Here is a 25,853-nt window from a genome sequence, read left to right as displayed (position 1 = left end):
AGCAGGAGAGCAATGTGACCCAGGGGTGATGCTGGCGGCAGGGAATCCCGCTTGGCCTTTAAGGCAAGGACTTACTGCGGTCACCATTGGCAGTGGCCCCCGAACCAGCCCTCCAGGGGCTGAGGCTTGTAGGGCTTGCTCACTTGTATGCCCTTTTTTCAATGGCTACCGAGGTCAGCAGCAGCCCACCTGTCCCGTCCCCGTTCCCCTCAAGCTGGTGTCTGGCCCTTTAAATCCTCAGGCTCAAGCGCGCCGCTCCCCACCACCTCGTCACCCGGGCCAGAGGCGCGAACCCCCTCCCCCCCCGCATAGCGGAGCGCGCTCGCTGATTGGCTGGGCAACTCTCGCTCTGATAGTCAACAGGGCCCGCGTGCGAGAGCCGCGGCCTTTTTCTCGTCCAATCGGCGCAGGGGTTACTGTCGAGGCGAGGGGTGCCCGAGCGTCAGCCAATAGGAGGCGGCCTTCTTGGCGGCGGCGCAGCCCGAGTGAGTCTGAAAGGATCTGGGGCGCCGCTGCGGGCGTGAGGAGACGTGGGGCCCGGGCAGGTGCGGGCGCGGGGGTGGCCCCGGGGCGCGGTCGGGAAGGGGGGGCGCCTGGACTGGACCTCTGGGCGGGAGCGGCCTCCTCCTCCTCTGCCAGGCCCGGGGTGGGGCCTGGGGAGGAGCCTGCTCTTGCGGCTCGGCAGCTGCTGGCGGCGCAGGTCGGCGTGTGTGGCCGCGGGGCGGGGCGGGCTTGCTGGCGTTGGTTCCGGGACCGTTATAACGGTGCCTCCTGTGGCCGTTGGGAGGCGGGACCGTTTGGCCTCGTGGAACGTCCCCTCCCCCCCAGCGTTCCACTGGCCCCTCTGCCGCCTCCTCAACGAGCGGGGCGCGCGCGGGTAGGTGCGTTGTGACGCATTTGTCCCCCCTCCCGCGCGTTGTGCGTTCCAAGGGAGGGGGCTCGCAACCCCACAGAGCACGGGGGTGGTAGGAGCACTCTGGGAGCTAGCAAGGGGGCCTGGAAGAAGTATTGCAGTTGGATGTGGGGGCATGTGGAGCAGCTCAGCCAGCTCTTTGCCCTGCCAGCTTGTAAATTCCCTCAGTCCCAGGGATCAAATGGGTGCCTTCGTGCTCCCTCCTCCCCCCCCCCCAAACCCTCTCCCAGGTTATCATCTCATCCCTTGTGGTCTAGCCCAGGTGCAAGCGGCAGCAGTTGAGGCGGCCCTGAAGTTGTCTCTGGGTGCGGAGGAGAATGACTCTGCCTTTCATCGAATTTGGAAGGGTGTTGTAATTGTGAGGGCTAAGTATCTCTCTCTCTCTCTCTCTCTCTCTCTCTGTGTCTTTTGAGAGAAGAAAGTTTTCAAAACATCCTTGTTTGTGAAACGCGCCTTCTGGCATCGAGCTTACAGAACCGTTTTCAAAGTACTGTGCAATAGGGAGGGGTGGGTGAGTCCCCTCTGCTGGTGCTGAAACTTTGGGCAAGTGAACCTCCTCTGCTGGTCCCCTCTGCTGGTGCTATATGCACGCAGAGAGCTAGATTCAGAGCAGACTCGATCAGTCAAGTCTGCTGGAAATTAATGTGATCCAGCAGATTCTAGCATCACATGTATTGGTGTCCCCCGTGCTGAAAAATGATGGGGGGGCGCTTTGAACGAAAGCTCATTTGATGAACTTTTTTTCAAAGCACTGCACCACTGTTTTCAGCATGGGGTACTTTGATACATGTGACACTTGGGTGCTTTTAATTGGCATGGCTCACTAATTAAAGCACCCTCCCATGCCTCCCAGAGCATGGGTAAAAATGCCCTTGGTGTTCGAGTCTGTGGAGTTGCTTTTATAGGCAATAGACTCTATATGGGTTGTCTCAGGCAGACTTTTTGAGGCAAGTGATTTCCCCCTCATCCCCCCCACCCAGCTAATTTGAAGATGGTGGCTTGGGGGTGGGTGTAACTCGAGACCCTAGTTTCGCCTTTAGTTGGTAGTGACAGCTAACCCATTTTGACTCAAGGATCTACTGCTACCAGTTTTCTAACTTGCAGAATATCAGACCTTTTTTTACATGAAAGTTAAGCTCTCTAGGGAAGTAACTAAAGCAATAAACATAGACACTCGTACACCTGCACTTTCTAAAAGAAATATACTTAGAGATTCTGACTTGCATTTAACATGTTGGAAATGCCTTGGTCTGTCATGCTTAGCTTTTCCAGCTTTCAGGGGTGGCCCTTTCAACACCTGTGTCATTCACAGGCAATTCCTTGATGTCAGTGAGGACAATGCAGGCTTGTTCTTTCCAGAATGGGCTTAGTATTTTTGATTTCTAAGCTCTTGGGTTTTCTGTTGTTGGAGGCATTCTGGTTCATACTCTCTTCATTGCTGCAGATTTCTAGATTTTTCTGACACATGCAATTTTGAATAGGTCCAAGTTCTTTATATAACAGTTCATCAGGGGTGTGTGTCTGTATCAATTTTTCATTGCTAATATGTAGGAGAATTGCCTGCCTTTGTTGTTCAAGAAGTCCTTTAGTATCTCACTTCTTCATGCTCTGCAGTCAGCAGTAAGACTGATGAGAATTGTATTTATTTTTAATTTTCTGCTGATGAGAGAATGAAGTTCTGAGCTGTGGCAGACCCATCAGAAGTATGGAACATGGAGGAAGTATAGTATAAAACTTGCCTTCATAGTAGTATACATGCTGAAACACCTGGATTGTGATTCTAGTGGGGTGGTATCTTTTACGGGATCAACTGCATAGTTGGGATGGACATAGACTACCCTACCCTGGACCTTGTCAAGTGATTCTCAGTGGTAGATCCGGGTAGGGTAGCCTATTCTTCCCCTCTCCCCTCTGTTAATTACCAGGGGACATAATGTCAGATCTGGGGAAGATTACTTTGGTATGGATGTAGAAGTGTGAGTTGCAGCTTCCACTGGCCTAGCTGCACATGGTTGCCTTGTCAGATGTGACATTTGCCATGTTACTCCTTGTGTGTGATTTTTTGGTTTCTGCGGGGATAAGACACAGTTGTTTGGTTCCATGGACTGTGTAGGCCAGGGGTCTGCATTGTTTTAGGGTAGAGTGCCAAGAACACCTGCAGCCTTGCCTTGTAAGATGTTGGCATGCCAGGGGTGGATGGTGGGGAGTTGAGGGGCCTGATCCTTGTGGCAGTGCAGCTCTGGCTTCTTCTCCGCCATCTGCCCTGAGGCATGTGTGCGTAGCATAGTGCCTTCACATGCCATGCTTGTATGTTGGTTGTTTACCTCTGATCTAGGTTCAGGCAGATTTGGCTTTATCTTATGGTTCATGGCAGGCTGGATTTGATTTAAATGAGTGGTGTAAAATCACTATTTAAATCATGATTTAAATCTCCAGGCAGGAAGCCTCGATTTAATCATTGTTTTCTACAAATAGTACATCCTTGTTGTTTGATATCCTTTATCCATTTAACTTCTTGAAACTTTGTACTTTTAGAGAAAGGTAAGTGCTTGACTGTGTATACACAAACTTGCAGAAAGACTGCAAGACTGACTATAGGACTGATGGGTGGGTAAATCAGGTCTGTTCTCTCATTTCCGTATGCTGTTGTTATCTCTGGAGACAAGACTCTCCTTATACCTGAAAAAGGGTGTTTGTGCCCAAAAGCTTGCAAAGAACAATTTCTCCAACTATTTAGTTGATCTAATTAAAGATATCCCATCTACCCAGAGAACCTTGTCTGCCTATGATCTCTGGAGACAGAAATCCAGTTTGAGAACTGAAACTAGGCATCACAGAGATGCTGAATGGGATCTTCTAGACTGAGCACTGAGTTCCCGTTGAGTAGAGTTGTTTTCTTTAATCTTTACTAATCTATAAAGGAGCCTCTGGGGCTGCCCTAAGATTGGGCCCCTGATATAGTCTGTGGACTGTTGTCACCTACTTATAAAACTTCTAAAAAGGTTACATGAACATATTGTGTCATAGGGGTTATTATTTATTTCTAGTTACATACTCTTCCATGATGAGATCTTTGAGCTTTAACATATCTTAAATTTAAAACTATCTTTATATAACTAGCTTTATTTTTTAAAGCATCTTAATAAAAAATCTGATTAAATGAAATCTGATTTAAATTAAAAAAACACGTTTTATTTTATTTTTTAATCATTGATTTTTATCTACCCTGGCTCATGACCGAAGAAAAATTGTTCTGTACCTTCTTTTCCTGAACACTGAAGTATTTCTCATTCTTTTAAATTAATCATGAATATGTAATCTTGTTTTCCATTCTCTTCAGTATTCCTGCATGAAGCAGGAATATCTAGTTTATATGTAGGGGAAGGGACTTATTTCTACTGAATATTGCAATAATTCAAAAGGACCTATCATACAAAATGCATCTTCCTGTCCATTTTGAACTTTGCAGCCTTCTACAATTGATTAACTTACTGGAGGCAGTTATACATTTCTTCAGTATAATGGGTGGACTGCCTGCCATGTCTGTGTAGTTCCTGTGGTGTGATCCAAAAATACTTTCCACCCTTGCCGTGTTAAATGGGTGAAACTTCACCCCTTCCATAGTAGTTGCTTACAGAAAAGTCTAGATTAAAGGCACTGATTACTGACTTCTAAGAACTGAAATGTCCATGCAGCCCTTGGCCCTTACTGTGCCTGCCAGTCAGGATGCCAGTGGTGATTATAATCTTCTCTAGCAGCTGTTTACTGAAAATTGGGGTAAATACTAGTTCACTTTGCATAGAGGTCATAAACTTATTTTTTTTAAAGCAATCGCATACCTGCTCTGGAGAGCTCCCTTGTATCAGACTTTGAGCAAAAAGTCTCTTAAGCTGAAATTTGAGTCATTGGTTGATGTTACCTGTTGCGCCTAGGTGTTGACATTGCTGTATTTATGTATTCAGCTTGCTGCCTTTGTGGTTTTGCGACAATACAAAACATGTTTGTGGGTTAAATGTGTGTGTGTATTGACAAACTTATATATATTCACAACTTAAAGAAAATAGGCACCCCTCATCTCTTTCTGGATTCCCAAAAGAGCTAGTTTAGATCTTATGTGGAAAACCTGCAGTAAGCTTTCGTCTAGCTGTTGTTCATACCAGGGCTTTAATTTCACTAGTGTAAGATTTGTTTTTGTGTGTTTGGTTTGTTTGTTTCTTTTCCCCCCCTCTCTCACCCCCCAATATTTTCTAAATAAAGCTTCCTTTTATTTCAGTGTATTTGCCATCCATTCAAGAGCCAAATCCCCTTGCTTTGACAGATCGGGTTTCCCTTTTTCTTAGTGTTACCTGTGTTTATGCTCTTTAGCCCGGTGATCTGTTCTTCAAACATATGGCAAAAGCAGCTTGAAATTGCTGTTGTAACACTAAGAATTATATCTGTTCATGAACATGGGCACAACTGTGGGTTTTTCCTCTCTGGATTACTGAGAAATTGTTGTGACTGCAGTTATTAAAACTAAATGAAATGCCTTTCATGATTTGCCAACTGAAGTACATTAATATGCAAATAAGTTGATACTTGCTAGGATGCTGTTCTTGGAATAAACAAGTTGACAGGTCTTTCTTTTGTCTTATTTGTAATTTTTCTCCTTGCCTGTTACTTTTAGAGAAGGAAGGGCGCATCTTTTTGTGGCAGGTTACTTATCAGTACAAGATCATATTGTTAACATACCTAAACTTGGTTATTTTTAGTGTATATAGCTCATGTTTTATGATGCCTTAAGAACAGATTACAAGCTAAAATACTGTTGAAACCCATGTGCAGCTGGACCTGATAAAAGCAACAGCCTTTTACCAGCAGCATTTCTCCCAATAACTGAAACAGCCACTTAGGAGCACCATGGCAGCAGTGGGAGCCACCCCTCCTCCCCCCGTGTCCTCCAGACAAGCTGTGGCTCCATCCTGTGTCCCGCTTTGCTTCACCCTGCCCGAACTGGGCAGCACCTACCCCAATCCCACTCCCTCCCTCACCACAGGAACCTTGATCTGCACCCCCAATCCCTTTCCCTCCACCACACCAGACTTACCAGCTGCATGCAGCTCTCCAAGCAGCTGGGCTATGCTCCTCACTGTCTACATTCTACTCTGGCTGCGTGCATGCATGAGGCATTTATCAGAGACATTATTGGCTACATCAAGCTGATTTCTGATGCAGTTAATTTTCTTTATATTGACGGTGAACCAATATCGGGCTGATGTGTTGGAGCGCCTCTACCTACAAACTAAAATTCAAATGATACTTGGTATAAGTAACTTCCACTGAAAGATGTGTAGTATGTGAGTTCCTGCTTATGGCTATTAGAATCTGCTGAGACATAGTTGGTATACTTCAGCTATTACTGCAGGCATCCGTCGGTTTTAATCAGTTACTTGGAAACTTTTATCCAAGAGAATTTAACAGTATTTTAGTTTTCTAAACTTTTTTTTAATGTTAACTTGCAGGCGGATACAAGCACACAGATGGCAGATAACAGGTAAGTTGGACTGCTTTTATTCTGTATCTGCTTTAAATTAATATTGCCACTTGCTGGAAGTTTCCAGATGTGGTACTTTCTTGGGTAAAGATAACCTTGCTAATCCTGGATAAGCAAAAAAAAAATAGCATAATGTCTGACATTTTGGGTTACCCAGGTTAGAACAAATGATTCATAGAATTAAGTATACTGAAAAACTATCTTAGTTTATCTTTAGTTATGGGAATGCCCATTTTAAAGATGGTCAACAGAGTAGTTTAAGTAGTAGTGCTATCACTTTTTCAGCTTGTTGGTAAAATACCTTGCTGTTGAGGTTATTTGCTTTGGGGTTTTTAAATAAAAAAACTGCCATGCTGGTTGTAATTAGGGCATTCCTTTCCAGTTAGAGAAAAGTACTGACTGAAGGTTAGACTTTCACTCATTTCTTTAGAAACTCTTTTTAATGATTAATGCAAATCTGGTTCTGTGTGGGTTTGGCAACCAGAATGATTCCTTTGTCTAGGTACCAATAAACTTGTTAAAAAATATGATTAAGGAATAACAAAGCATTGCAAAGCTGATGCTCTAATTTTTAAATTTTTATATTTCATGTAAATGCCCATGTTCGATGTGGTATGGGATGATGCAATATAAGCATCAGAACACACTGCCATGAGAAATTGCATCTAGTTGATGACAAAGAAAAGAGAGGGTTTTTTGTTTTGTTTTTTTAAGTTTGTAGTTGTACTTGCTTCTCTCTCATTTGAACTCAGAGTGAGTTTATAGAGTAATTTCAGCAATTTTCAAATTTTGCTGCATAAACTATGGGTTGCCTGGGAATTATTTGCTGACCATTCAAATGGTATGGCCTTGTTATTGTATCAGTTAGCTAAATTTCATTAAAGCCAGGTAAAATACCTCTCTTGTCTTGTATCATTTTCTCTGTAAACAGTTGCTGTAGTTGTCAAAGGGTGCTGTTAAGCCACAGCATGGATAGGTGTGAAGGTGGTCTGCAAGATTTTCCTCTCATAAGAAAATGTGTGAAAAATAGAGGAACCCTTAATAGAGAACAGTCTGTATTGTGCACATCAACAGCTTTTGTTTATTTTGGTCTACCCTTTGTGTTTGTGAGACCCTACTTTGCTGGGGAATTTGAAGGACTTTTACAACCAGCATACCTCTCAGAGCAAGAGTTGTTGGGATTTTTTTTTTTTTAGGTTATTTTTATATAAGGACAAACCCTGACTTAACTTTAAATTATTCAAAATTGAACTTTCAAAATAATCCCAAAATTAATATAGGAATTGGTACATATCTAGAGTTTCAGACAGGCATCACAGGGATGCTATTGCTGTTATAATTTACTATCCTAGAGATATTTTTGGATAATCTGTTTTTCTGTATTGTTGTGTAAAAAGTCTTGTTTTACAAGGCCAAAAGTGGTTTGTGAATTCCAGCTGAACTGCTCCTGGTCTTCATTTGCTTGTAACCTCCTATTTTCTTGGTTCAGGTAGACTTTGTTTCACCAATTCTGTAACAGTTTGAATCCTGAGCTCCTGTGGTCCTTAAATAAGAGCAGTCATGTCCTGTTTTTCCAAATTTGCTGTTTTCCATGGATCTTATAGAAGGAAGCCATATCATGGTCTCGGAGATCACTTATCTTTTTAACTGGAAAGATGGGGGCACCTTGTGACACAGACCTTCACTGGGGGTGAAGTACTACTGGTTTTCCAAAGCCCTTGTGTTCTTTATAGTTGTGGAGAATGTGGTCCATCTCTATTGCTTGAAGTTTTGTTTTTGAAGAAACCAGCACAAAAATAGATCTCTAATCATGGTGGTTTGTAGTCCACAAGACTTGTAGTGGAATTTCATTTATTGCTGTGAGAACCTGGAATTCCCCCTTTCTCTAACTTAATAAACATGCAAGATGAAAGGAAATGGCTTACATGCTGCAAGAGAGGTAATTGCATCAGAGTAGTGTTTCTGATGGGACTAGTTAAAGTACTGATTTAGAGACCATCTGTCAAAGCACTGTAGCTGGGGAAAGGAGCACTTTCCTTGGATTACCCAGCTACTCACCCTATGGATAGGTTTGATGGGATTCACCCAGGCAGGGTGGGGGGAGCCATGGCTACGCCTCCTGCACACTGCTTCTCTGGTAGCAGCTCAAGGGGATGCTGCAGGAGCTGGGACCATGCGTGTAAAGCTGTACCTGAAGCTGGGCATTGGAGGGGCATGGCTTTTGGAAGCTGGGAGCCTGGTATTGCTGGTTGGTCACTCTGTCCAGGTCCCAGCTGGGGAGTGGGTGCCAAACTCCCAGTGAGCCCGGCTTGGCCCCTGCAGGATCGGGGCTGGATGCATGAGGGTGCCTCTGGGACCCAGCCACTGCCCCCATGCTGCTGGGAGGGGTTGGAGGCCATGGCTGTCAGTGGGTCAGGCTGCCCTGCCACCAGTGCCCACCAGACAGGGCTCACCCCCTAAGGGGCCACAGGGAGCTGTTTCCCACCCTGGGCTGGGTGACTGCTGCCTCTCCCCATATTCCCAGAGCTCCTGAGTGCTACTGTCCTCTTCTGGTCTCTGGTTACATTTGTTGCAGCTGGCGGTTTTAAACAGCACTAATAATTGGGGGTGGGGTGGGGGAGGGGGAGTTCTGTCTAAATTTTACTAAATTTCCTGCCCCCTACCCCCTTAATTAAGCTTAATGCTGAAAATTTAAATAGATAAAAATAGAAAGAAATGCTTAAAAATAAACATGCCTTGGCCACCAAAATTATTAAAACTATGCCATAAAAATAGGAGTTAGTAGGTCAGAGAGAAATGGCCCAAAAAAGAAAAATTGGGAACCCCAAAAAATCCATTTTTTAAAATGGAAATATAAAAAGCAGCTTGGACTGGGGATTGCATCTGAATACATTCATTATTGATACAAATTGGTGTGGAAATGGCAGCTGACAAACTGGAATAATAGTATCCATCTCTTTTTGCCCTTCAGTCCCAGACTCTGTATTTGTCTCTGTGATGCAGGAAAAGAAAATGAGTCTTGGGCATGTACCTGCATCTGCCTCTCCAGGGGAGACTGGCTACAACTCAGTGTTTGTTTAGTACATGTAAAAATTTCTGTCTCCAAAATCAGGTGCTGACTATACAGCTCCCTTGGTTACTCCTTGTAGAAATCAAGCTAGTTCTTTTCACTCAGGTTTTAGGCATCTAAAGACATTGATGGTCAAAAAAAATCCTTTAGAGCAGTGATTCTCAACTATGGTGTTGCATCACTCTGGGGTTCCTCGAGATCCTTTCGTGGGTGCCATGCAATGTTAGCACTGTTGGGTATGCAAGCATGTTTCATAAAATAAACCTAGAGATGTCCAACAGGAATCCATAGAGTTAAATACATTATGCCCTGTTGTGGTCTTTAAGTTCTTTGCAACAAAAAAATTGCTCTATTTTTCTGTAGACAAAAATGAGTGAAAACTAATTTGGCAATTTATAAGGGGTGCCTTGAGTCTAAAAAGGACCACTGCTTTAGTGGGATCTGCCTGCTTAGATGTTTATTTTCATGATTTTTTTTTTTTGTCTGGCTGTAGTGACAGCTTTATATCAAAGTCATGATTCTTTCTAGTGTATGAATCTGACTCTTGCTTTTTTAGTAAAACAGAAGATGCTGCCTCAGATTCTGTGGAAGCTGCTAAAAATACAAGTGACAAAAAAGGTAAAGTGTAAAAAGTAACTGCAGAATTCTGCTGAGGGTGGTAAGCATTCTGTGTCTTGTGCTGAAACTTATTGATATTAAACTACAAAATATTTACATCTGAAATCGCATATGTGTACTTCCTGGGCTGTTGGACATTTGCCAGATGAACTTATGTCAGATTCTTTTATTTGCTCATGGCACTCTCGCAAATAACTTCTGGTTCAACACTTTTCCATTTTTAGTGTGGTCAGCAGCAAAGGCTTTAGAGTTGAGAGGAAAGCAGCTAATTCAGTTTGAATTGAAAATAATTAGAGAACATTATTAAATGGTCAATTTTTTATGTGCATCTGTTTTTTCATACTTGGGGTTTTTAAACATGCATGAAATGCCTTTGCCAGAGAATATCTTTTGGTGAAGTTGCAAGGGGCCTCTGGCTGAATATAAATTTCAAATTAAAGTAGTCTGTGTCATATGTCAATGCAAGGGGCTCTGGTTGCACAGACGACCTGAATTCTCACATTGCCAAACTTGGGTGCTTGACTTTTGTGATCTTAATGTCCTTTTGACATACTGTATTTACTCAAATCCAAGATTATTTTGAATTTAAGATGACCCTCCCCAATTTTTTATATACAATTAAAAAAATTCTATATATGAAAAATTTTCCATATATAGAATTTTTGAATTAGTGGAAGCTTGTCTTAAATTGCTTCCCCTCCTTCCCTCACTGCTATGGCAGGGAAAGCAGCAGTGGTGGGGGGCAGGCCAGACCCTTCCCTTGTCCCCTGCTGCCTGTCCCTGCCCCTCACACTGTGACCCCTCCCATTACCTGCTGCCTCAGCTCTGCTCCTGACTAGGGGACTCAGCATCAGTAGTGACCGTTTTTAGCCCAGCCAGAGAGAAGTGGTTGGCAGTTCCTGGCTAGGCCAGGTCAGGGCTGGAGGGACAGGAACTGGAGCCGGAGCAGAAAGTAAGGTGGGAGAAGCCAGCTGCATAAGGGGGCGGGGCTGGCTGTGGGAGGGGTTGGGGGAAGGCAAAAGGTGAGGTAGCAGGTTGCAGTCTCCCCTCCATTCCCCTTACCTGCATATCCCTTCACTTTCAGCTGAGCCATTCCAGCTTGGAGCAGGCAGCAGCTCAACTCTGGCTTCGGCCTAGGGTCAAAGCTGAGTTGCTTTCCTGCCCGGGGTGGTACTTGTATCAAGATATGGCACACTCTCTCCTCCCAGGCTGATTTGGGGAGGGGGAGAAGGGGCATTGTGTTGGATTTGGGTAAATAAGATGTAATTTTTTTTGTAAATAATATAAATACAATGATGAGGACAAGGGTGGAAAAGCTTTTTACATGTAGTTTTCTACTAAGATCATCTTGCTGTTGGCCGTGCTAGTGATCTTTTCTCCTCCCTCCCTCCCTGCCCAGTTTATGGATGGCTCGAGCTGGGGCTAATGTGGCAATTGGGATGCTTTAGTTGCCAGCTGGGACTCCAGGGAGAAGTGGTGAATTCGTTGATGCCATACTCAGGCTGTGAGCCTTAGTGACAAGGTTTGAACAGGTATCCCAAGTGGAAGATTCACTTGGTATCCTTGTACACTTTTTTTCCTTATTCATTCACCTGCTCATTTGTCTTGCTTCTGTGTTTAAAAAATGAGCCAGTACTGCTGCTGTTAACAGTTCAGTAATAAAATGACTAGTTACAATTCAAAAGTTAAGCAGAAATGCTTAGTAGCCATGTCTGTACGAGACACTGACTGTGCAGTCGTTACTGCGCAGTCATTTAGTGCTTGGATAAACAAGTACTAAATGACTTGCACAATAACCTGCCTTACTGCATGGTAGTGCCGAAGAATGGCTGTTTTGTGATGCTGACTGCGCAGTAGCCTGAGAACTGTGCAGTAGTGTCTCATCAGTTTCTGCCACGTGACACTACAGTGCAGTAGTCTTGGGCTACTGTGTGGTCAGTGTCTCGTGTGGATGTGTGCAGACAGTACCAAAAATAAAAATCTGTAATAGAGCATCACTTTGCTCCAAATATATTCAGATTTTATTGCATGTCCTTTTTTAGAAAAGCTAGCAGATCAAGTGATGCAAAATCCACAAGTCCTGGCAGCTCTCCAAGAGCGACTTGATAACACATCTCACACTCCTTCAAGCTATATTGAAACGTAAGTACTGGGCACGTTAATAATACAAGACAAAAAAATTAGAAGGCTGACTTTTTAGGTGAGATAAAGGGGAACAGAGACGGCTGAGAGGAATATTGCCTCTGTAATGTGCAGTGCAAAGGTAGTTTTTGGATCTGATGTCCCAACCAAAAGAATATAGTTGGTTTAATTTAGTATTTGGTTCTTTAACTTTGCATGGTTTGATACCTTATCAGACTTAATTGGGTTTCAGATCACTTATCTGACAGTGCAGCTATTCTTCTGCTTCCTTCCCCATCAGGATGTATGCTCTTTCTAGGGCCACGAAGCTGGATAGAGTGAAGGTTTCGGCTCGTTTTGAAATTTATTCACCTCTAATATTCTTTTCTTGTTCAGCCTACTTCAGGGTTTGCTTTGAAACTGACTCAGTTTGTTCTAACAAGCTTTGGAAGGCTTGATTTGTATTGGTTTTGGGTTCTGGGTTGTTTTTTAGTTTGGGGTCCACAACTGGGCATCTCTGTTTGAAGACTTTTGCTTATTTTACATGTTGGAAGGATGCCAGCTATTTTATATAAACTTCTAACAGTTGAAAATAATGATGGCAGTGTGTGTGTGCAATTTTTGTCTATATCTGTATTTCTTTTCACTACAAAATGCACCATTTTATTTCCCATAGGCGAGTTAACTCTTGTTGTATAAACTTGGGTATAAACAAAGATATTAATTTCAGCTCTTTTGAAATACAGGGGAGGGAATGGTGGAATGGAAGATAACATCTTTGAGGAAAACATGGGTAGGAAAAGATTCTTTTCAGACTTTGAAATGGGTTTTGAAGAAATGTGCATGGCTTCTATTAGCACACCAAACCTCTGTGTGATTAACACCAGGGTAATTCACAGTGAATATCCTATGATGGTGAAATAGCTAACCTTTTAGACTTAGAATTGTTTGTTTCTAGTTTACCAAAAGCCGTGAAAAGAAGAATTGATGCCTTGAAACAGCTCCAGGTGCAATGTGCCCATATAGAAGCTAAATTCTATGAAGAAGTTCATGATTTAGAGAGAAAATATGCAGCCCTGTACGAGCCTCTCTTTGATAAGGTAGGAAGACTCTAAATCTTTTGCTAACTATTTCTGTCTGTAGTTTTGATTTTAATCTTTAACTTATTTTGTACCTTTCCCTTTAATTTTGCCTGTGGCTATGAAGAGCAGTGGAGGCCAACTTTTTTGGCAGATGTGCCACAAATTAGCCTCCCACCCTGTCTGAGTACTAATCTGTTCCCTTTTCTCTGCCTGATGTGCTGCTCTGCTTTCTGCTCCCTGCCCTATCTACCACCATGTGGCCTGTCCTCTTGCCAGTCTGCCATGTGCTACATAGAAGTTGCCCATGCCATGGTGCCTGTGCTGCAAGTTAGCCATTCTTGATCTAGAGAATCTGGACTGGTCGTCCAAACTCTAGTTTCTCTGTGGCTTTTTTTCTCACAGTCTAAGACGGGAGTGGGCAAAATACAGCTCTGCCCTTATGCTTCTGGCTCCTGTGTGTATTGCTGCCACCAGGCCTGGTCCTGCTGCCCCAGCACCCCAGCCCATCTGCCCTGTACCTGCTGCCAGGGGGGCTGGATGGTGTGGGCAGGTGTGGTCTCTCTGGAGACTGGCCCTGGAGCCCCGTGGGTACAGTGTGCTCAGCCAGGTGGATGGTAGCACTGTGCAAAACGACTGTTTCGATTTGCCTTTGGATTCAGCTGTTTCAGAGGACAGTGATTCATTTTGGATCACTGTCATTTTGTTTTGGCTGAATCTGTTTCAGAGATTAGGCTCTGACAAACCTCCAAATCTGTTTCGAACGGGCTGCAAGGGAAGCTTCACACAGCCCTACTGCCCAGCCCCAGTGGGGAGCAGGACGGGGCCGTGGGTGGCTCATCGGGGGGAGGGGAAGGGCCTTTGCTCTCTGTGCAGGCGAGGAGACCCCACGTGGGGTCTCCGATTCCTGTCACGCTGGGTCACGGGGCAAGGAAGCGGCACAGAATGGCTAGCAAGCCTGCAGGTCCCTGCCGCATGACTCAGCTCCGCAGGGAGCAGAGATCCGCACTGGGGTTCTCCTCACTGCTGCTGCCCACCCTGTGCTGCCCCGGAGATGTGGGGCTGCTCAAGGTAGGCAGCGGCAACAAGGAGACCCCTGGCGGGGATCTTTGCTCCCTGCAGAGCCAGGTCTCACAGCAGGGCAGTGCTGGTTCCTGCTGCATTACCTGGCTCTGCAGGGAGCAGAGATCTGTACTGGGGCTCTCCTCGCCACCGCTGCCCACCCCGCGCAGCCCTGGGTCACTGGGGCAGCGTGGGGTGGGCAGTGGCAGCAAGGAGACCCCTGCTGTGAATCTCTGCTCCCTGCGGAGCGGGGTCACACAGCAGGGCAGCAGGGTACAGCTGTTTCCCCGCAAATCCGGCTTCAAAACTCTCATAGAATCATAGAAGTAGGGTCGGAAGGGACCTTGTAGATCTTCAGGTCCGACCCCCTGCCTGGGCAGGAAGAAAACTGGGCTCAAATGACCCCAGCCAGGTAGGCATCAAGCGGCTTCTTAAAGACCCCCAGGGTAGGAGCCAGCACCACTTCCCTTGGAAGTTGGTTCCAGATCCTAGCCGCCCTGACTGTGAAGTAGTTCTTATGGATGTCTAATCTAAACCTACTCTCCAACAACTTGTGGCAGTTATTCCTTGTTATCCCGGGGGGTGCTAGGGGAAACAAGGTCTCTTCCAAACCCTTCTAGTCCCCCCCCCCCCAGTGAGTTTATAGATGGTCCCCAGGTCCTCTGAAATTTTCCAAAACGTTTTGGATGCTTCATTTTGTTTCGGAGATATTTCTGAATCTTCCGTTTCGATTCGGATTCAGTGTTTCAGGTGCTGAAATGGCTGCTGAAATTCCACACAGCCCTAGTGGATGGGATGAGGCTACGGGCAGGTGGGGAACTGTCCAGGGACCGGGTGGGTGGTCAGGGCAATGACAGCTCAGGGCTGGGGCCCAGGGCAGAGCTGCAGTCTACTCCCTGTCCATACTTTGCCATGGGTGTGGGTTCCACAGTGTAAACAGCTGTGATGGGGGGAGGGGGCTGAGGCCAGGTCAGCACCCTGCCCTCTCCCCCTGCCCTCAACAGCTTGCTAAAACTCTGTAAGGGGCTGTCCAGCCCAAATAATTGCCCACCCGTGGTCTAAGGTTACAGACGGGAACAACTACACCATCAAACAAAAATAACTAGCCAGAGTTTTGCATCTTGAAAATATCATTTCTGTCAGACATGTATAGAGCTTATTAGGGTAATCAGATTTTAACATCAGGAATACATACTTTATTCAGTGGTTCAAACTGATCCATATTTTACATTTTCACTTCTACAAAAATCCTCAGATTTTAAAGGTATGTATTTGTTTTTAAAAATTGAGTGAGTTACATTGCTGCTTTAGTTGGTCACAGAGCAGTTGCTGGAGAGTGGTGTGAAACACCCCCTTTTTTCTTTCTTTTTTTTCTTTTTCCCTTCTTTTAATGCATTAAGTACTACAATACTTGAGGTCATGTCGCCTGTTAATTGGAAGTATTAATGTGATAGTATACTAGCTAATCTAATAACCTTTATTGAAATGGATACAATTATTTGAGCACTATAGTCAGTTAGTCAAGTCTTCTGTAGGGTGTGGTACATAAAAGGAAAAATGCAAAGAAAACCCCCCAAAACGCCATATTTCACAACATAATGAAAAAGGCACTACATGGATAATCCTTCTGATTCCCAAACAATTTCTTACTGGTGTAAAAGAAGATACAGTGGGCAGAGTTTTTGAACTATGTTACATGTGAAGTTCAGCAACTGGTCAAGTTCCTAGTTGCTGTATTTTAGTGTTTCTAAAAACGTTAACGGATGACAGTGTTAAGAAATTAGATTTATTCTTGTTTTATGTTTTAAAAAAAAGTAGCAAAAGAGATCCTTTTCAGGAAGGTGCTGATATTCTAAGGTATAAACTAAACTACATGAAGGAGGCAAACATTGTTATTAACACAAGAATTCCTCTTTTTTTTTATGTATTGGCTTTTCTTTAGCTAATCAAATTGCATTTTTTTTGGCAAAATTTGGGCTTTAAGAGTGATAACCAAATTGCATTTAGATCACTGAGCCCCCCTGTTCTCCCACCTCACCTGTGCACCCCAGGATTTGGCTCTGAGGGCCAGCACTGCCCTTGCCCAGCCCTGCACACTGATAATTGTCTACAGAAATCTTTCCTTTTTGCTGTAATTCCTTGTCTGTCGGGGCTACAATATTACTCTGATACTACATAATTGAGAGAGGTGATTATAGACCGATTTATTTTTACTGACTGTGTTAAACACTCATGCATTGGACACGGCAGCCATCATCGAACTCATTGGCGTGTGCACCATGCTCTGTAAGGAGTGACAGTGCTAACTGAATTAAACATATATGTTAATTTGTGGCCTGCTACGAACAATGATCTTGTATTGTTTGAAACTGACTAGTAAAACAGTCCTGCTTCTAATATTGTCTTATAGATATGTCCAAATAATTGGGTGTATTGTTGGTTACATTGCAGCATTGCTAGAATCTGATCCAGGGAGAACTGTACCACTGAGTTACTCTGGTGGCAGAGAACTGGGATGGTGATCTTGAATTGGTTCTATTTCCTGCTTGTGAAGGGATTAGCCCTGGGGATCTGTGGCTGGTTTTCAACCCTTGGGTTTGTTACAGCTTAGCCTTTATGCTGTTCTACTGTTGCTAACCTAGACTGAGCAGTTACTCTGGTGCAAAGGTGAACTTTTTATTCCTACTCTGCTCTGCATAAGGGATTTGACTCTCAAACTGCTCTCCTGTTGTAGAAAGGCCTCCTTAGCAGAGGAGTTATACAGGGACAGGAACAGCAAAACTGTTAGATGGTATTACATATGTTCAAAGTAAGCAAACCATAAATTATCAGAACTATCAGGGATAACTTTTTTGTTGTTTTTTTTAGCTGTAATTCTTGTTTGCAGTTATCTGAAAGCATAGACCTCATTTTCTTTTATTCTTACTTTTAAATGTGTAAATAACTTTAGTTGTGCTCTGTTTTTTTATGAAGCTTACTCTTTAATGCAGGGTTGTCAAACATAACTCACAGGCTTGATCATGACTGTGGAGCTGTGACCTGGACCAACCCTCTGCGCTGCCCCTGGGTAGACAAGCTGCATGCAGCGTGAGGGTTGGATCCCATGCTGTAGGCAGCACAGTGTGTTGGTCTAGGGTACCACATGCAGCGTGTGCACCCCTGTGTTGTGTGCAGCATCAAATCCAGCCCATACTGACACTGGGATCCATATGCACAGTGAGCCTTGGAACCATTGTGTACTGCTTGTGGTATGCAGGGCTGGACTGGCTGCATATGCTGCATGTCACAGGAGAGGTGGTACAGCTCCATGCCACACCCTACCTGACCTGGAGCTAGTGTGTTGCCTGGACCTGGTGCTGTGATTGCTCCACAGGAGGCCAGTCCTGATCTGGACTACTGATCAGCCCCGGGGACACTCGGCATATACCCTTGGTTTAATAGATGTAGTGACCACCCTTACGACATGCAAGTCTGTTACTTTCAAAGTCAGGGATGTGTATCCTTGTTCATGGGTCACTCTTTTCCTTGCTTTTTGATAAGTTATGAGAAGTCATTTTTTATTTGAAGATAGCACATTCAATATTTTTGTCTAGTCTTCTGTATTAACATGGATAACTTGCCCAGAGGAGCCTTTAGTACCTTTTCCATTAAACATATAACTTTCTTTTGCAGAGAAGGGAATTTATCACTGGTGAAGCTGAACCTACAGATGCAGAGTCGGAATGGCACAGTGAAAATGAGGAAGAAGAAAAACTAGCTGTGAGTAAAAATTAGATAATGGTTGACTTGGAAATAAATACTGGTTCATCAAATCTTTTATAAACAAAAATAACTAGCCAAAGTTTTATCTTGAAAATACCATTTCTATCAGACATGTAAAGAGCTATTGGGGTAATCAGATTTTCACATCAGGAATACATACTTTATTCAGTGATTCATATTTTACATTTTCACTTCTACAAAAATCCTCAGATTTTAAAGGTACGTATTTGGTTTTTAAAACTTGAGAAGCACACATACTGAATTACATAGTGAACGATACTGTTTAATGACCGTGGCCTGTCATTGCTTGCACTGTTCGTAACCTGTTCGCAATATCCTCCTGCTAATGGGTTCCATTCCAGTGCTATATTAAATCCCTGAAGTAACAGAAGGTGGACTGTTCATCTGTCTGTCTGACCCTCTTTATTTTGGGGGATACAATTGACTTGTATAGTTATAAATACAGATTTGGTAAGTGACTATCTTATAACTTCCTAGCATGTTTCCTTATAGAGTAGGATTTACTCTAGTAGAAATGATTATGGCAGTTGGATTTTTATGTACTCTCTGTTCAACAGAAAACATTACATTTTATAAAGAGCCTAATAAGAGACCTAAAAACCTGCTTGCCTAAATATATAGCTTCTTTATATTTCACTTACTGGGTACATTCAAAGTTTGACATCTTTCTGGTGTAAGCAAGGTGTTTTAAATGGTTGCCTTGCTCTTCATGCTGTCTCCTTTGCCTTGTTTTCAGGTTTTTAGTTTTTCTCAGTTCAACACAAATAGTACCCTCTTTGTTTTTTACTACTTAGATGTTTTTTGATAACCCACAGTATTACCACGTGCACCGACAAGGTTTCTAACCTAGCGGATGAGTAGCAACAGTTAACAGAAGTTGCCAGCCTGTCTTGAGGACCACTTTCAGTAACTTCCAGCAGCCTGCAAGCAATTTGAGTTTGTATTGTTGTCTGAGACTTCTTATCTGCCTATATTTGCATAATAATACAGCAATTACTCTTGCAGACTGTTTTAAATATTGCCAAAAACATTAAATGTATTGCTTCCGTGCTCTTTACTCATAATTCTCATCTCTGTTTTCTGGAGGCAGTTTATAAGTGTATTTGCTGCCACCTAGTGGTAGGCAGAAAAGCAGCAAAATATTAATTCACAGTAGAAGCCTGTTTTTCTTTAGTGTTCACTGGGGGACACATTAATAAAATCCCACTCTGAATTCCTTGTTTTCTTGTATTTGGAGACTGAAGTTGTCCCTCTGAGCCTGTATTGCATATTCCATAGGTACGTCTCATTATTATATCCTCATCACTGATTAATTCTTAAAGCAGCAAAGCTTTTTGCAGAATACTTCACAGAAGTCTTGGAAAGACCATTTCTGCCTAGTGAATTAATTTTAAATTCTAGATGGAGCATGGCAAGTGAAAGTGTGAGGACTAGGGGGCTGGTTGTTATAATGTCAAGCCCACCGCATTTTCAGGATAAGCATTAGGAAAAACAGGTTTACTTGTTTTTTATCCTGAATATAAGTTAGTAACTACAGACAGACCTTGAACTGCTGTTACCTTTACAAAATCCCACAGGAGACTCAAATAACCAAGGGAAGGACCAAAAGGATTAATGTGCTAAAAATACTAAAATAAAAACCGCACTAGAAAATATTCTTAGTTGATATTTTAATGTGCACAAAAATGATGCTAGTGCAGAAGTCCCCACCGAAGGGGGCCTGATTGTTAGTTAATCCTACATATAAGTAGAGCAAGTGGTCTAGTTTTGTTGCTTTTTTTTTTTATGATTCTTTTGGGGAGGAAGAAAGGTAGACTTCACAATTGGCATAATATAGTTAGTAAAAAAAAAAAAAAGTTTGGTTCTAGGCCTGTGGCATTCCTTGGGTTTTAATTTTTTTTTTTAGTATATATATAAAAAACCAGAATATAGTAACCTGGAAATCTGGTAGGCAAGATTTCCAAGTGAATTGAAAGGGTTGAATACTAAATTAGCAGCGGTGCATGTATTTCAAAATTGACAAGTATTCAAACTTATCTCCATTTGACTTCATCTGTAAGTGTTAATCCAAAGCAGTCATTGCAATTATTGCTAAATGAAGTTCCAAATAACAAGTTTTACAAATTGAACAGGATTCAGATTCTTGATAAATTAAGAGTTTGTGATTTTTTTTTTTCTTAAATATTTCTGCATGTATTTCCTAGGGAGACCTGAAAAATAAAGTAGTAATAGAAGAGAGAGAAGCAGCAGCAACAGAAGAGGCAAACCCCAAAGGAATTCCAGACTTCTGGTATACAATCTTTAGAAATGTAGATATGCTAAGCGAATTAGTACAGGTAAGAAAATTCCCCTTGGCAGTATTTACTTGTAACCATTTTGCATAAAATTATGCCTTTTGTCCTTTTAATAGATAGTACATGAAGTGTGAGGTTTTTTGAGAATAAAGTTGCCTTAAAGTAAAATACTTGCGGAAGACAGCAATAATAAAGTACAGACAACAGAAAGTTTGAAAAGACATATTATTTGAGAACTGGTATTTCATTAAGTTCTGTCTCCTGTTAAAACATATCACATACTGCTCACAACAACTGTTTCTGTTTTTGATTTTTGCCACCTTATTTCATAAAGATAGGTAGTTTTATATGAAGACATCTTGAGTAGGTTTAAAAAAAAAACAAACAATACAGAGATGTTGTACCATCAGTAATTTAACAGTGTAATGTCATTATGGAAGTTACCTGAACATTTCTTTTTGTCACGAGATTATTCCAAAATGTTAACTTTATTCATTCCACTGCTAAACCGATAACTAACCAAAGATTTCATTTTCCAGTATATTAATATTAGATGGGAACAATACTACTTTAACATCAGCGATAAGTTTTAAAAATAAGAATTTGGCAAATTATGCTTGTGATTAGTTTTCCAGCATTTGTATCTCAACCTCAGAACTTCAGCTAAAAGCTTTTGAGTAACCTACTATTTTTGATGTTTAGGCCATTGTTTTGAAACAAACCAATAAGGTACAGTTTTGTTTTTCTTAAGTACTGTGTATTCAGATTCTCTTTTCCTGTTTAGGAGTATGATGAACCAATCTTAAAACATCTGCAGGATATTAAAGTTAAATTTTCTGAACCAGGACAGCCTATGGTGAGTAGTTACTTTTTTATAAGATGAAGTAGTGGCAAGGCAGCCATTCAAAATTGTTTCCCCCCCTCCCTGTTTTGGAAGGAGTCTAAAGATGTAGGTATGCTACCAGTTATTGATTCCAGGTTTTATGATCTTCAGTTTCTCTTGCCCTTTTTTAGTCTTGTTACTACCTGAATTACATATGAATTGGTCAGATTCAGAATTGACATTGCTGCATTATTGGAAACTACCCTTTCAGATAAGGTTCTATCCAAGAGAATAATTGTACCATATTCTGGCATGGGAAACCAGCAGGAGAAAGGAGAGAGCAGGGAGTAGAGTAGGCTTTGCCATTAGAAGCAGTGTGCTATCTTTCTGTGAAAACCCCATTGCTGTGTCTGGTTGACTCATGATGCTTGGAGTGAATGGAACAGCTTCATCACATAGTTTAGTGTGTGTACCTACCCTTCAAGCTAGTGACAAAGGTAATGTTTTCAACCAACAGCTTGAAGAGATTGAGAGAGCTCACAGAAATGAGACTTATAGTACTTGGCAACCTCTGTTGTTGATGTAGTTTTAAGAATTGGCCTGGTATTTTGGGCAAACATGGAAATGGTAATATGAATAAAAACGGCCAGCGAGCATTAGAAATTTGCATGCCCAAATCTGTGTGTTTACCAACAACTACTTTGTTGAGAAAATCACAAGATGGACTTTGTGGAAACATCCAAGGTCAGGGCACTGGCACCAATTAGATTTAGTACTGACCAGGTGCAGCCACCTGAAAGAGATCCTGTACAAGTGGTCTTAACACAGTGGTGACTGTGACACTGACCAGGCCTTACTCTGCTGCAAAGTTAGAATCAACATCGAGAAGATCCATCATTTCAAAACTACAAGTTGTCCTCAGAAAGACATGAGCAAAACTAAAGACAGAAAAATGCAGGCTATTTAATGAAGTTGTGAAATCAGGTTTGTCTAACAAGTCAGCCTCCAAGGCTTGGGAAAGCTTAAAATTTAACATATACAATGCTGCTGTAACAGTATTTGGGGAAAAATGCAGACTGGCTTGAAGAGGACTCTGAAACATTTGTACCGCAGATGGAGAACAAAAGGACAGTGCTAACCAACTATAGGAAATCTCCCAACACTAATCCTAGAAAATCTTGAGAGAGCCTCTTTTTGTACTTCTCTTCAATCCTAAGAGGTGTGCCCAAGATTTTTGGCTGAGACACTGATATTCAGGAAGCAGCTAATGCAGGTAATGGCCACGGAATGTACAAAGGCATCAAACGAACAATTGGTCCAGTTGAGAAGAAAACAGCTCTGGCTAAAGACTTAAATGGAAATACCACCAGTGATAGATAAAAACAACTCGAGCATTGGGTTAAACAGTATGGAAATGTATGCTCCGGAGAGACTGAAATCAAACTCACAGAACATGAAGAATTACTACAGTTTACAGTAATGATGGATTTGGACATTGAGCCTACATGAGAAGATTTGCAGAAAGACTATAAATAGATTCCTGGCACCAAAGCATCCAGAAATGACAGTCTGCATGCTGAAATCCTACGAATGTGCCAACAGTGAGTTTTTTCAAAAGCTCCATGAAGTTCTATTGCTCTGTTGGAAAGAGGAAGTGGTACCGCAGGATTTTGAAGGTGATTGGGTTGTACAGTTATACAGAACCAAAGAGGATATAAGCAACTCTGACAACTATAGAGGTACCCCCTGTTGAAATATTGTCATAAGAAACATGATGCAAGTGACACTTTTTAAGCTGCAATCTCTAGGTGAATGGCTTTCAGGATAGATTCTTTGACACTTTTGCTCAGGATGCTCTACCATTGATATAATATATTCGGTCAAGCGTAGAAAAAACAAATACCAATGTACAGAGTCTTCTTGATTGACATAGGCCTTTGATATGGTCAACAGATGGGGCCTTTTTACTGTTCTGAAGAAACTGTATCCCCCCTCTGTTTCCCTCCTCCAAACTGTTGAGCATCACTTACTCATTACATCAAGGTATGAAGGCAGCTGTAGTATTATGAAAACAAGGAATCCAATGCCTCTGACATCAACAACAGGGTGAAACGGGTGCCTTAGCCTCTATGCTCTTTACCCTCTGCCCTTCATTCCTGCTTCTTAATCCATTCAAGGGTGACAATGATGGCATTGATCTTTGAACCAGACTAGATGGAGGCTTGTTCAACATTGCAAGGTTTAGAATGAAAACCGAGTTGAAAGACCTGGTTCTGAGAGAGTTCCTGTTTGTGCATGATGCGGCCTTGGTTGCCCATAGTGAATCTTCCCTGCAGTATATTTTGAGCAGATTTTCTGAATCATGCAAGAGCTTTCGAATGGGAATTGGTCTCAGGAAGACTGTGACTGTGTACTAAGGGGTGGAAGAACTGTATATCTGCAGACTAAAGTAGCCGCTTAGTTTAAACAAAATTGCAGTAAAGCTTTGAAAGTTACGCCATTTTAATGTTTAGTTTTAGGACCGACTCTATCAACGTGTTTCTCTTTTTGCCTTTTGCACTGTTCGTAACCTGTTGACAGTATCTTCCTGGAAATGGGTTCCATTCTGGTGCTACACTAAGTCCAAAATGGGAAGACTGACAAAGTCTGTCTCTCTTCTACATTTGGGGACAAACCTAAATGGATTTACTTAGTTGGTTTAGTATTTTCTAGTCTTGTATAAGTGACTTTGAGCCCCAGCAGTTTGTAATAGTAGTAGAATTAGAATTTGATTTGTTGAGTAGGGGGAAGCTTTTGAACTTTGACTTGCTCTTTCCTGTATTAGTTCAGAATTAGAATTCAAATCTAATTTGATTTTTATAACAATAATTTTTTTTTTTTTTTTAAGTCTTTTTCATTAGAGTTCCACTTCGGACCCAATGACTACTTTACTAATTCATTCCTGACAAAAACCTACAAGATGAAGTCAGAACCAGACAAGACGGATCCTTTTTCATTTGAAGGCCCTGAAATAGTTGATTGTGAGGGGTAAGGAAAACTTGTGCTTTAAGACATTATGAGTTTCTAGTCTGTGTTCTCTAGATGCTGTTTTCTTTATCATGGTAGTGGTTGGCAATATATAAAGAGTCCTTGGGACAAAACTGTCCAACTGGTAGTAGAGGTGGTAAGCTCAAAGAATTTTATTAAGCACCACATTGCATACATATGAAATAAAATAGTGTTATTTAATTGTTACGTTTTTACAGGGTAAGGGTTAAACAATTAGACTAACTTTTTCACTTCCAAGTCAGTGTCTCTGATTCAGATAAAAGAGGTAGTGACTAAAAAGTGATGCTTGCATTTTTGTGTAAACTTAATGGTGCTCTTAATCCATCCCCTATTGGACGCTTACCCAATTTGCAAATAGACCATCAACAACTGCTATTACATTATCATTCTTCAGTCCAGAAGAAAAAACATGTAGGTAATCATGCATGAGTAAATATCTTTTTGGCCTTTGAGTAGGCAGACTGTCTGACAGGGTCGTTGGTTCTAGTACTCTTGTGAACATGTCTTGAGTATAAACAAATATTGTACTCAAAAGTAGGGTATGATGTTTGTTTACAGAAGGAATATCTCCTGGTGGGTACAGTATTCCCCAGGAAGAGCATCTCCTGGTGGAAAAAAATAATTCACCTTTTTAAAATTGGTTCCTAAAGAGCAATTTTTGGAGGAAATTAAGTGTCTAAATGCAAGCAAGCCATTTAAAAAAATGTCTGCCTAACTGTCTTGGTGCCTCAGTCTGCAGGTACCTACATTTCTTGGCAAAATCTTTAAGGTTGTTTACAGACATTAAAAAACCCCCTGGAGCTTTACTTTAAACTCTGTGCGCCCTGCACTTAATCCAGCATCTGCCCAGAAGAGGCATGCATCGCATTAGTTAAACCCAGCTCACTGAATGTCTGTATAGATTGGAAGCTTTAGTGGGGTCTCTTTAGCACTCTTATCTAATAACTGATTCAGTCAGTTGTGGGGGAGGGTTGAGGGCCTTGTGCAGAGCCCCCCATGCAGTGGGGTGTAGCAGGGATCACCCCCAACCTGGCAGCACCTGGTGAGCCCTGAGGCTTTTTTTTTTAAAGGGCTGGGAGCTGAGGTGGGCAGGGCAGCCATGTGGTGCGGGGCCTGGGGGAGCAGGCAGGGGATAGGGGCTGGCAGGGGTCCCCACCCCTAGTACTTACCAGCTCGGAGTTGGCCACAGCTCCCTGCTGCCCAAATCATCAAAGCTCTCCAAATTGGAGAGCTTTCCAAATAGAAGATTCGGAAAGCTTTGAATCAAATTGGACCTTTTAATTCAAATTTGATTCAAATCGCCACCCAAAGCTTCGCACAGCCCTACTACCCTCCTAGACACCGAAATACTCAGCTTGGCCATCTCCCAATCCAAATAATTTGGGATACTCAAACTAGGTACCTCTGTACTAGAGAGGCACCGATATATCAGTCCATATCGTATCAGCACCGATAAAGGAAAATTGACAGTATCAGCAATTGGCTTTTTTTGGCTGGTGTAGCTGGCAG

At 42.4% G+C, this 25,853-nt stretch overlaps 1 protein-coding gene and 2 non-coding genes across 17 annotated transcripts in view; all 3 read left to right on the top strand.

Moving 5' to 3' along the window:
- Nucleotides 1-300: 300 nt before the first annotated feature.
- Nucleotides 301-25,853, top strand: part of NAP1L4 (nucleosome assembly protein 1 like 4) — a 47,414-nt gene continuing 21,861 nt past the window's right edge. For 3 of the 15 annotated variants that reach the window (XM_019476902.2, XM_059722592.1, XM_059722593.1), the window contains exons 1-9: nt 1,080-1,271; nt 6,415-6,446; nt 10,073-10,134; nt 12,177-12,276; nt 13,214-13,355; nt 18,069-18,155; nt 20,384-20,515; nt 21,258-21,329; nt 24,184-24,323. In XM_019476902.2, the coding sequence (XP_019332447.2) occupies nt 1,095-1,271; nt 6,415-6,446; nt 10,073-10,134; nt 12,177-12,276; nt 13,214-13,355; nt 18,069-18,155; nt 20,384-20,515; nt 21,258-21,329; nt 24,184-24,323 (944 nt within the window). In that variant the 5' untranslated portion in view covers nt 1,080-1,094. The other 12 variants (XM_019476899.2, XM_014602291.3, XM_006271191.4 and 9 more) reach the window with 12 other exon arrangements.
- LOC132248940 (small nucleolar RNA SNORA54) lies at nt 18,466-18,599 on the top strand. Its single transcript, XR_009460411.1, has one exon. It is a non-coding gene; the product is annotated as a small nucleolar RNA SNORA54 (small nucleolar RNA).
- Nucleotides 23,851-23,971, top strand: LOC132248941 (small nucleolar RNA SNORA54). Its single transcript, XR_009460412.1, has one exon. It is a non-coding gene; the product is annotated as a small nucleolar RNA SNORA54 (small nucleolar RNA).

The sequence above is a fragment of the Alligator mississippiensis genome, chromosome 2 (assembly GCF_030867095.1).
Source record: "Alligator mississippiensis isolate rAllMis1 chromosome 2, rAllMis1, whole genome shotgun sequence".
NCBI lineage: Eukaryota > Metazoa > Chordata > Crocodylia > Alligatoridae > Alligator > Alligator mississippiensis.
Note: the sequence above shows the minus strand (reverse complement) of the source record. Positions and strands in the feature narration are given on the sequence as shown.